This window comes from Manihot esculenta, chromosome 2, assembly GCF_001659605.2.
Source record: "Manihot esculenta cultivar AM560-2 chromosome 2, M.esculenta_v8, whole genome shotgun sequence".
In the NCBI taxonomy this organism is placed as follows: domain Eukaryota; kingdom Viridiplantae; phylum Streptophyta; class Magnoliopsida; order Malpighiales; family Euphorbiaceae; genus Manihot; species Manihot esculenta.
The window spans coordinates 10,535,768-10,547,969 of record NC_035162.2 but is presented as its reverse complement, the minus strand read 5'-3'; the positions used below and the strand labels follow the sequence as shown (position 1 = coordinate 10,547,969).

Below are 12,202 nucleotides of genomic sequence, written 5' to 3'. Positions count from 1 at the left end.
AAAGAGTATTTTAAGAAGAAATTGTACTTTTAAAAAAAATTTGACCATCCACTAGTTTTGAACTAATGTCTCTAGTGAATGGAAGATTTGTAATTTTAGACGGATTAAATATAAAGGAATTTAAGGATTTAGTTTTAAAAATATAAGGATCGATACTTTAATTACGCTAAAACTTAAGGATCAAAGCGTGGTCTAAGTGTGGTTTATGCAATATAAAATTCTTACCTATATTGGAAAGGATTTAAGTATTCATGAGAAATGTTTATTTTCCTTTTGACCAATTGATTAACGGAATTATTGATAGAAGGACCTCCAATTTGGACGGAATGATTATATAGGGATTTAAATTTTTTATTTTAAAAATATCCGTTAATTACGTCAAAATTCAGACTAAAGTGTAATTTACCCTATTTTTATTAAAAGTTCACTTAAGACACAATATATCAATGTATCAACACCTAACAATTATTTATTATCAGTATGGTGTCCAAATATTGATTTTGTTAATTTAATTTATGTCCTAATATTTTAAATTGAACTTAATTAATAGACCTTTTTATTAGTTGCATAAAAGTAATTAGTGTATACTCAAAATAAAAGCTACGTATAATAATTGATAGATTCCATATACAAAGTTTTCAGGAAAAGATATTAAGTAGACAAAAGGTGGAATCAAGTTCTAAATAACTATAGAAGAAAGTATATTTTATATATAATAAAATATGCAATTTGTACAATTTTATTTTGACTAGTTAATCAAACGGTTGATATATGTTTACTTGATTTGGTTCAGTTAACAAAGCAACCAGACTGTATATGCATTTTGGTCTTCGCTATTTCAAATCATCAGTTTGGTTTTTTAGTTCTCTTTGCCCATCCCTATCCAGACCCTTTTCACCCTGTCTAAGCCCACCAATACCAATTGTGATGGCTATCACATTCCAATTTCAAGAAAATTGAGTTCCTCAATTTGTAAGGATTGTTACTGATACCACTAATAATCTTGATCTGTTGCAGGGTTGGTGTTGCCAACTTTATTAACTTGTTGGTTCAGAGAGTTGGCACAGATATAAAACCATTCGCAAATATGCTTTTAAGGCTGTTGTTTCCAGTTGTGAAGGAGGAGAAGAGTACTGTCGCAAAACGTGCTTTTGCAAGCGCTTGTGCCATGGTTTTGAAACATGCAAGCCCCTCTCATGCTGAAAAGTTGATAGAAGAAACCACAGCTTTGCATACTGGGGAAGGGAATGCACAAGTTTCATGTGCAATCCTTTTGAAAAACTATTCATCAGTAGCATCTGATGTTGTGGGTGGATATCATGCAGCAATTCTTCCAATTATATTTATTTCAAGGTTTGAATCACATATTTCTTTGTTAGGCTGATATATGATATTATTTTCCTTATTACGCTTCCCAGCTATTATCTGTTTTCTCCATCCATACTTTCTACATTACATGATTTAAAGATTGACAGTTTGATAGAAATTATGACATTGTATTTACCTGAGGTATTAGCTGCTTTTGGTTTTCCGCTTTATTTTTTCTGTTTTTGACCTTTTCTTTCAATTAAAGAAATTACTCATGCAATCAGTTAATAAAATTATCTTTAGTTTTGAAAATTGGTGAAATCTGAGTTTCAGTGAACAGGATGAAAACCACAATCTTTCTCTCCTGTGAAAGTGCAATGGAAATTCTCTCTTAGATAAAATTTGTTGAAACCTGTGCAAGTAATCCGGAATCAAAAGTTGGATGTTGCTGTAATGGTTAGTGATTTTGAATTCTCAAATGATAATGATAGAGCGAGATGATTTAAATTAGAACATTAGATGACTTGATGGTTTACCTTGCACTATTTGCAGCATATTGAAGTTAGGAGCTCTTTTATTAACATGTCAAGCTATCTGAATAGTCATTCACAGAAGACAGTTTTGTTGATCTCCCTTCCCGGAAATCTGAATTACTGTGTCCTGATTATCAGACATCTCAAAATTGGAAGACTAAATCATGCATCAAATTACTAAATATCTCAAGGATCTATGGAACTCATGAGCCAAAAACTTCATAACTTCTTAAGAATCATTCTATTTATTTCTTGTTGTTTTCCTGAAAAAGCCCGGGAGCTTCTCTCTCTCTATGCCCCCTCCCCTTTCAAAATTTATTGATTATAGATTGAGATTTTTTTTTATCCTTTGGAATTTAATGTGTTAATACTTCTTCAGATTTGATCATGACAAACATGTTTCTGGGCTATTTGAGGAATTGTGGGAAGACAACACAAGTGGTGAAAGGGTCACTATTCAGCTATATCTGGGAGAAATTGTTTCCCTAATTTCTGAGGGTCTTGTATCATCATCTTGGGCAAGGAAAAGAAAGGTGTGTGTGTGTATCTGCCTTGCATTCTTATTTCTCAATGGACTCAATTTTTGGTCCCTTCTGCTACTTATAACTGTAATTTGTATTTGTTGCTGGCTTGCACATACAGTCAGCTCAGGCAATTTGTAAGCTTAGTGAAGTTTTGGGGGAATCATTGTCCTCTTATTACCATGTTCTGCTTGAAGCTCTTATGAAGGAAATTCCTGGTCGACTGTGGGAGGTAAGAATTTTAATGCCTTTATTTTTCAATGCTTGAAATGTAAAATTTTCGAGCTTAGAAGTTGTAATCCACAAAGCGAGTTATAATATTTTTGTCAAATTATAATTGTAGCTTTTCAGTTTTGAGATTCAATTTTGACTAGGTCCGGAAAACCCATTTCAGATTCAAGTGCGCCCATATGGAGAATATAGATTGTCTGCAGAAAGATGGGTCTATTGATAGCACTCCATCAAATCATTCAGGCTGATTAATTTTTTCCCTTTTTGAGTTAATTTTGGAAATCATTATTTGGATCATTTGGCCTGGCCACAATTGCATTCAACAACTTAGTGTCAATTCAAATTGTTTGTTTGAATGGACACTAAGATGGGTCTATTGACAGCACTCCATCAAATCATTCAGGCTTATTAATTTTTCCCTTTTTGAGTTAATTTTAGAAATCATTATTTGGATCATTTGGCCTGGCCACAATTGTATTCAACAACTTAGTGTCGATTCAAATTGTTTGTTTGAAGAATGCTTGCTATCACTGCAAATTGGTAGAGTTCTGGATTTTTTCTAGTGATAAACTTAAGAAAGTTGTTACCCTCATATTTTCATAAGATTTTCTCTAGTTCTTATTCTGAAGTATGCCTCATGATATTCATTAAGTTATACTTACATGTGCTTCTAATTATGTAATTTTAAAGAATAATATTTTGAGTGTTATGCGCTTTAGGTTCTTTTTTGGTTTGCTAATTAATTTCAATATAACAGGGAAAGGATGCTCTTTTAGATGCAATAGGTGCACTCTCTACTTCTTGCCATAAAGCTATTGCCTCTGAAAATCCTGCCACCCCTAAGGCAATTTTGGAAATGGTATCTTCTGCATGCACAAAAAAGGTGAAGAAATATCGAGAAGCAGGTTTCTCGTCTCTTGACCAGGTAGTCATTTGATGATGGTTGTGCAGAGCATTCATCCAAATGTTTACTTCACTTTCAATAAAATGAGACATATATGTTTTTTTCCGCCCTAGATAAGTGAGATTGGTTCTTATTTAATTGGATCAAAATGCGTGCTTGCTAGGGACACTAAAGAATATGAAATTAAGAGCTTCCCTAAAGTGGCTACAAGCAAATATAAAACCTATTTCAAAGTCTTCAATCTTGAAGGCAATCCCTATAAGCCTTCTCTATTTCTGTGCGTCTCTCATGCACACACACCCACAAAATGCAAATATTAAATGTAGAATTTAGGTGATTGTTTCTTTTCAAATGATTGGATACCATGATCCTGACAATGAATTAATTGATGAACACAGTGTGTTTGTGGCTTACTGTTCAGGGGACTAACATTTCAAACAAGTTGATTAGTCCTTTTTTTTTCTCTTCAAACATCTCCACCCAGAAAAAAGTTATTGCTGCTGAGTTCTCTTCTTGAGTCTTTACTTGGGTCTTCATTTAAGTTTCAAATTTAAACACTCTTGCAACCTTTCTGTTTCACTTCATTTCACTAGGCTGGATCCAGACAAATGGTAAAACAACTATTTCAACTCTATTAAGTGTCTTGTCAAAGGTGCTACGGAACGAGTGAGAGATGATGACAAGTGAAATTTACTCTACTTATGCATATCTGAATCTTAAAAAGTGATGATAGGAGAAGTAGGATTTTTTCATTATAAGAGAGTTTATCACTGACTATATGTACGATGAACTTATATTTATTTTTTTCAATTAAAAAAATGATATCAGTCAGTTTTATCTCTTCAAAATTCTCCATTTATGGAAGAACTGAAAAGTAGGCCAGAAAAGTCACCGCTAAATTATCTTCTCTTTTAGTTATTTCTTCACTTAGTTTTCAAATTTAAAAAAAAAAAAAAAAAAGTTTGTCCTCTCTTGGAGACTTGAATTCTCCATGAGAGAGTTCCCACAAAGCTGGATCCAGACAAATGGTTAAGCTACTACTTGAAGTCTACACACGCTGTTGTTAAGTAGTTCACAGTATCCAGGGCATTGTGGAACTGGAATGATCATATTGTGAATAATGAATTTTTTACTTTATTTATCTGCCACTAATGTTTAACTGGTATTGGAAAGAAATTCACGTTTTGTTCTTCTTCACAGGTTATTAAAGCATTTGCTGATCCAGATTTCTTTAATTCCATTTTCCCCCAATTATTTGGGATGTGCAGCTCAACTGTTGCCAATATATCTGGCCCAACACCAATGGCGAGTGATGCAGCTAAAACAGGTGGTAATATACCTCAGTTATCCACTGAAATTTTATATCTGAGTAGGTGAATTGTGAAATACCACAAGTTTGGCTGTGTAGAAGTGTACAATGGCGGTGCTATATTATTTGCATATTCTAAAATTGGACTATTTCGTAATGCAACTTAAAACAGTGATTTAAACTACAAAAAAATTGTTCCACGCAGGGTTCAACATTTGTTTCATGAAAAGGGTTAAACTTCTTCATAACTTCGTCTTTAACCAAACACTTGTGCTCCTCATCATTAAAAGATCTCGGTGGGCTATATCTAATATTCCAGCCAATTAGGTTTCACCTCTATGCATGACTGAAGATTTCATTATTCATTTAGGGATGTGGGTATGGCTTCTTGAATTGCATTTCTAGCTTCTTCCCTCAGGCTGAATATTCTCGTACTCATCCCCATAACAGCAAGTTTCTATGCAATTCCCATTGCACAATTGCTTGAAGCACATCCTTGTTTTAGAGTGGTCTGCTGTCCTTTGTTTCACCTAATGCTTCAGTGCCTTTTTAGCATGTTTGGCTACCACACAATACTTTCTTTTTTTTTATGCTTTATCTCATTCAATTTATCTGTGTGCATCACTCGCTTTTCTCCTGTAATGTTCCATGAGCTAGCTCTTAGATGACCAAGTTGTTTTTTCCTTGTCCATCAATTAATGCCCACTTCTAAAATCACCAATTTAGGTCGAGTGGTTGGCACTTCCCTTGGTACGCCACGTCATTCCCTATTTCACAATCAGCCCACTCGTTGAGGAAGCCTATTAGACTGCTAGTTTGTCCAATTTAAAAGTCAACCGAATGTGATTCTCTTTTAAAATAAAGTATTTGAAAACTCTAAAATTGTCCCACTTTTCTCAATCTTGCTACAAAAACTATGATTTCCTTGCACACTATGGGAACCTTTTGTCCCCTCATCCGTGTTCTCATATGAATCTACTTGAAGAATGTCTCTCTTATCAAAGACTCCTTGGATAAGCTTACCTATGCTTTCCACAATTCTTAGTTGACTACCTCATCCACCCTGCCCAAGTTGTGGGGTGACGTTTTGCCAGACAGCATATAAACTATGGTTTAAAAAAAAATGTAAAGGTTGTTATTTATAATTTTTTTTTCCATCCTATGGCCGTTACACCTGTTACTTGATGGCGGGGAAAATTTTATTCCAATAACGGCTGTTATATAATAGTAATGGCCATTATTTACTGTTAAGTAACGGTAACAACTTATTCTGTTTTTCCTGGAACGGGAAGTTTTATGTTATTGTATTTCACTTTTCTTAAATTTCTATAAAAAGTTAACCATCTTCAAATGTATCATCAACTATCTTTCTTATCCTAAACATTTGTGCCTTATAAAATTTGAGTTATTTATCTTTGTTTTGACTTCTTTTTTTCTTTTACTTATTTGTTGAAGAAAATAATGTTGAATGCGAACTTTTAAATTTAGAATATGAAGAATTATTCTTTACTATCTATATTATCAATATTGTTATTTTAGCTATAAGTTAATTACTAATAAAGATGTCTAACAATGATAGATTAAATGTCTTTATTTGATATATCAATGTTTATTATTTGATTGGTATCTTAGTTATATTCATCACTTTTCATTTCATGAGTGGTATCCACTAACACAACATTTAATTTAGAGAGACCAAACTCCAAAGTATACACTTAATAAGAAGTTCAGTATAAATATGCTAAACAATTTTAATTTAAGTAGAATTAAATTTAATAAAAACAAAATACTAATTTATTAAATTTGAACTCATTAAAATTTTTATAAAAAAGTTACTCTTTTAGTCTTTATGATATGATATGAGGAAACTCATTAGTTGGTCTCTCAATTTTAAAAAATACATTAAAACGTTTTTAGGGTTTTAAGAAACCTATTAGTTAGTTTTTTTCATTAATTTTAGCATCAAGTGTTCATTAGTAGTTGGTCCCTCAAGTTTAAAAAATACATTAAAATATTTATGAGGTTTTAAAAAATCTACTAATTAATGTTCCTTATTGAGGACATTTTAGACTTTTTCCCATTGCACTTTTTAAAAATTAAAAAATGTTTTAATGTATTTTTCACAATCGAGAGATTACTATTGTGTTTTTCTATACTACATGGATTACAATAGTAAGTTTTTCTATTTTTATTCGGTTGGCCCAATTAAAAAAATCAACTTTTTAATTTTTTCTAAGAATCTGTGGAGGGGCTAAATGCAGTCCAATGAAAGAAACTCTATTCAATTACTCCCATTTAAAAATTAATTAAGTGATATTCTTCCCTTTACTTTACGCCTTAATCTGTGGATCTATTTCTTGAAGCTTTTTGTTGTAAATATATTTTATGTATTATTGGAAAGAACAAGTATTAATGAAAATGTAATCTTTTGGGTTTTTTCCCCTCTCTTCTTTTCCTCCTCATTCTATTTTAATTCTAAAATTTAACCATTGCAATGCTCCTTCAAAACGCCTGATTTTCAGGAAGTTTCTTTTTATTTGTGCAATGTAACATTCTCTTTTATATCATTGAACAAGAGTATGCATTTAAGAGTAAGGACTTTTTTTTTCTTTCTTTCTGTTTCCTTTTGTTGCCTGTTTATATTAGTATGTTATGAAACCTATCATTGATTGTATTTTTTCAGTTCGTCATGTGATAAAAAGTGGGTGCTTTTTTTGTTTAAAATTAGTTTATTATTCATCCCCAATTTAATTTTATCAGTATAAGCTAAATTGAACGGTCATTTGCCGTTGAACATATTCTTTTCTGTTTCTTTTATCCCATATTTTCCTCTCATTTCCCTTCAATTTTTGGTGAGAAAAATGAAGAAATTTTTTCTCTGCATGCCACTTTTAGCCCTTCGTCTTTGTTGTTTTCTTGCATCTAGTCATATTTAATTTAATCCCCTGGGTATCCTTTGATGTGATTGGGTACATGAACCCATTCGCACCAGTGAACTCTTTCCAAAGCTATGTTCTTTATTAGATTGCAGGCGACCTTTTTATGTTCACTTTTTTCCTCCAGTTTTTTAATTATTAGAACCGTATTACTTAAATTTGAATGTGAAAGCTCTACAAACATGTAGTAGTATCAGCATTTTATTTTATTTTATTTTCCTTGTTTGCAGAGTCAGATAATGTTGAAGACTCTTCTGTTCCCCTGGAAAAGATTTTGGGCTGTGTTTTGTCTTGCATCCATGTGGCACGTGTTAATGATATCCTTGAAAAGAAAAAAAACTTGATGGATATGTTATTAGCGTCTCTCTCACCTGGCTTTCAGTGGACAGGTATCTAATTTTGCCAATACTTTCTTCTCTCTTGTTTGTTGCAAAAGCTTTACTTACAAAGTTTCTATGGCCAGTCAAAATGTCAGCATTTTCATTAATTAAAGAAATCTGCTCGAGGCTCAGCATCCCCAATGATTCCGAGGAAATATCTCTACGTGATAGCATAACTTCTTTAGTTCAGGAGGTAATCAAATTTTATTTTCAGTATAATATTTTAGCCAAACTGCTGGTTATCTTTTTTGGACTTTGACAAGTTCTTTCTATCTTCAGTTGTTTCAGGCATTAACACCTAAAATAGTTGAGTGCATAATCACTGTGAAGATTGCCCAGGTATGTCATCCATTTTCCTTGTACACTCCGTCAGTTGGCAGTTATTCATTCTGGAAAACCACGGATCTGATTGCTAAAGCTTTTTTGGCAGTTCACATTATTTACATGGCTTTCCAAATAAACACAGATATGTCAACATTGATCTTTGAAAAATGGTGTCTCTATAATTCTTGCCACAACTCTTTCATGCTATATGCTGTTGCAGTTGGATGCATTCTACACAAACAAAAATTTGATTAATCGGGCATTTCAATTTAACAAAAAAGGAAATGCATATTTCAACAGGGCTTAGGATCTTTTGTTTAATAATTAGCATGTCTTGTAGATAGAAAGACAAACTGCAGGATTTTTTTATCCTTTCCCTTTGTCAAAGTTAATTATTGACCACAATTGGCTATACGTTGCTAATTGATCTAAATGTCCAAGACTTCAAGGATGAAAACTTTGTTTCAGATGTGTGTTTCAGTAATTTCACCGAGTAACTTTTGCTCTACTTTAGGTTCACATCACTGCTTCAGAGTGCCTTCTGGGTATCACCAAGCTGTGCAGACAACTGGCATCAGTGCATTGGACAGATGTCGGGTTTAAGGAAGAGCTTCTTCATCTATGTGAGGTGGAGAAAAATGAAGAGGCAAAGTCATATTTGAAAAAATGCATTGACATCTTTGAAAACCTGGAATGAGAAGTTTTGGCGAATTCTTGGTATGGCTGATAATAGCTCGGTTTGAACCCAAAAATTCCTCACGCCCAATCCAGTTGGGTCCACAATCCAAAATCGTCCCAGCTTCTCTTTAATGCAAGAGCCCAAGAGGTTCGCTGATAAGCTACTTCGTGTCACTAATTCATAGGATTTTTTTTTAATTCATTGAATTACCAATGTCTTTATGATCTTAATTGTAAATTTTGGTGGTCTTGATGAAGATTATAATTTTAGGGTCAAATGAAAAAGGAATTGTTTGTAAATCATGAATAATTTATTTCCAATCGAATTAAAGAATCGGTATTCAATGTTCAAATCTCGTATGCTCTATTAATCTTAATTATTTCGAATCAAATTTAAAACCGAGAATATATTCCATTTTATTACATATTAAATAAGATAATTTTTCTATTAATTTTTTTATTATATTTATATTATTATTTTTAAGTTTATTAAATATTAATAAATATTTTAAAAAAATTTAAAAATAAAATAAAATGTGATTATGATAATTAATTCATATATTATTATAAATAAAGCAGGGACGAAGGGTTTTTTTGTAGAAAAAGAAATTCAATGTTTAGTTTTTTTTGGTATTTGAGCTCAATTGAAACAAGTTAAGCTGTTTCGACGTCTGTGTAAATGTATGATTCTGCTTTTGAAACAATTGTTTTGAATTTTATGGAAGTTAATGCGTATGATTTTATCTACTGCTAATGAAAATCATTCTTTCGCTCTAAGCTAAGAGATGGCAACCTCATTTGAACACAGTTGAATCTATTTGCGTTGCCGCTTTATACGATGCTAAAAGTTTTCCGGCTATTAATATTCATTCGGCTTTCAGCAGATAAAATATTAAAAAGAATCTGTATAATAATTTTAAAATAATTAAAAGAAAAAACAGAAAAATTTTAAGATGAAAGAATTTTTTTTTTTTCTTTTTAATTATTGTTTAGAGGTAGAATGCCAAACAAAATACAAGCCGGCTTGATAGAAAGGCTGAATTCCTTATGGGCCATTTGAAATCCGAACTCAGCCCATTTCCTGTCTCCTATAAATCATATATATATATAGTTGGGTTCTCCTATAAATCATATATATATATATAAAGTTGGGTTCTAAAATGGATTAATAACATATTGACAAGCGGCATAGTTAGGTTGATGTAATTATGTTAGGTGATACTCTTAAATTTACATATTTATGACGAGTGGTACACTTTGTTTTACTTTTATTTTTATTTTTATTTTTAAATTATATTTTTATATTTAATAATGTTACTAATTAATATATTTATAGTAAATAAAATTTATTATTTTTATTATTATAATATATGAGTTTCTAATTTTTTATTATTCTATTAATATATGATTTTTTAATTTTCTATCATTGTGAACTTTTAATTTTTTATCATTATTATTGGCGTGTGACTTTTTAATTTTCTACAATTTTTTTAATACAATATATTAACTATAATAAAATAAAATTTTAACATATATATTTTATTTTTAATAATAAATAAATTATAAAAAAAATTATAATCAACATTATTAATTATTTAATACTATATATTTTTCATCTTTTATGTGAATAATAATAAATATATGAGAAATTGTCAAGTGCATAATTAATTTTACATAATTATTGATGTTACTGAGTGTAGATTGATAATGTGGCCGGAATGGAATTGAGCTGCAATTGGCTAGAACTTACAAGAGAGGAATATCGGTGCCCACAGCAGTCACTCCGACACTCAATTCAGCGTTTTGAAGAACAGAGAGAATGTAATGGATTACTTAGAGTTTGAGTAATATTAGAGATAGCATACTCTTGTCTTTGTGATAGTTCTCATTTTATATTGTAAGAGGATAGAGATAAACATAGCATTTCCTATAAATCCGGCGATGATGTGGTCGGCTTCTCGATAAGGGGCATCGCCAACTAATGAGTTAGTAATCCCATGATCTAGGGCAAAATAAGAGTGTGTCTAACAATGATAACTCTATGCCAAGACTCGGCCCGTTGGGGAAGGGCGAATCTTGTTGTCAAATTGGATGTTAAAGTATCCGCGTCTCCCTTTCCTTGGGCGAGGCCGTGTTTTCCACTTGTTAGTTTCTTGCCACGTGGCCTCTGTCTTGTGGTGACAGCTCATAACTTACTTTAGGCGAATGTTATGTAACATCATAGGTCCCCCCGCTAGTTTTCATTTCTTTAGATTCGAAGGGACATCTTTTACCGAAGCCTGAAACACGTGGCTCCTTGAGATTGGCTCTTTACTACTCACGTTGCCTCGCGTACTGATCCTTTTGACGGTTGTTGTGATGTTTATCGTATCGTATTTAATTCCTGTAGTTTTCCTTTGACTCCCTTCTCATTTTTGTTAAGGCCTTTGCTTCATTCACGGTAACTTTATCATCCTTTTAATCATGGATAGGAATACTTCCTTTACTCTTAACGAGCCCTCTGTTTCTAGTTTCTCTTCGGAGGGCCCCATCTGAGGGTCAACCCCATTGTTCTATTGAGGAAGACCTCCGAGAATGAAGGTGGCTCCCTTAGTGATATCTCATCCATCTTCTCGGATAGCAATGTGGATCATTTGTATGATGCCTATCACATTTCTCAAGATTCTTTTCGAATTTTCACTCCTTCTCTCTGCGTTCGTGCTAATGATTTGATTCCTGCTGGTGACACTATTATAGTCTTTGGGGAGCAGTTGAAGGCGAGTCTCTGTTTCCCTTTAGACCCCTTCTTTGTGCAAGTCCTTTGATTTCACAAGCTTTCTGTTGCTCAACTCCATCCTAACAGCTGGAGAATCTTAATAGCTTTTCGGTTCGTGTATTTTAATAATCACATTGAACCTAGTGTAACACTTTTCTCCTAGTTTTATCAACTGGGTACTCATAAGAATGAGGAGTTCTAGTACTTTAGCAATTGAAAATATTTGAGCATTTTTTACCAGATGCCTTCTTCTTTAAAACGGTAAAAAAATAAGTTTTTTATCCTCTGTCATAGTTCTCCGAGAGGCTTTGGGTGCCTTCAAA

General features: G+C 32.4%; 1 protein-coding gene across 3 annotated transcripts in view; it reads left to right on the top strand.

Moving 5' to 3' along the window:
- LOC110609520 (proteasome adapter and scaffold protein ECM29) overlaps positions 1-9,477 on the top strand; it is a 44,558-nt gene extending 35,081 nt beyond the window's left edge. The window contains exons 27-35 of one of the 3 annotated variants that reach the window (XM_021749136.2): positions 1,018-1,353; positions 2,221-2,374; positions 2,484-2,594; positions 3,351-3,518; positions 4,698-4,824; positions 7,973-8,131; positions 8,206-8,315; positions 8,402-8,461; positions 8,961-9,477. In XM_021749136.2, the coding sequence (XP_021604828.1) occupies positions 1,018-1,353; positions 2,221-2,374; positions 2,484-2,594; positions 3,351-3,518; positions 4,698-4,824; positions 7,973-8,131; positions 8,206-8,315; positions 8,402-8,461; positions 8,961-9,143 (1,408 nt within the window). In that variant the 3' untranslated portion in view covers positions 9,144-9,477. The other 2 variants (XM_021749135.2, XM_021749138.2) reach the window with 2 other exon arrangements.
- The last annotated feature ends 2,725 nt before the right edge of the window (positions 9,478-12,202 follow it).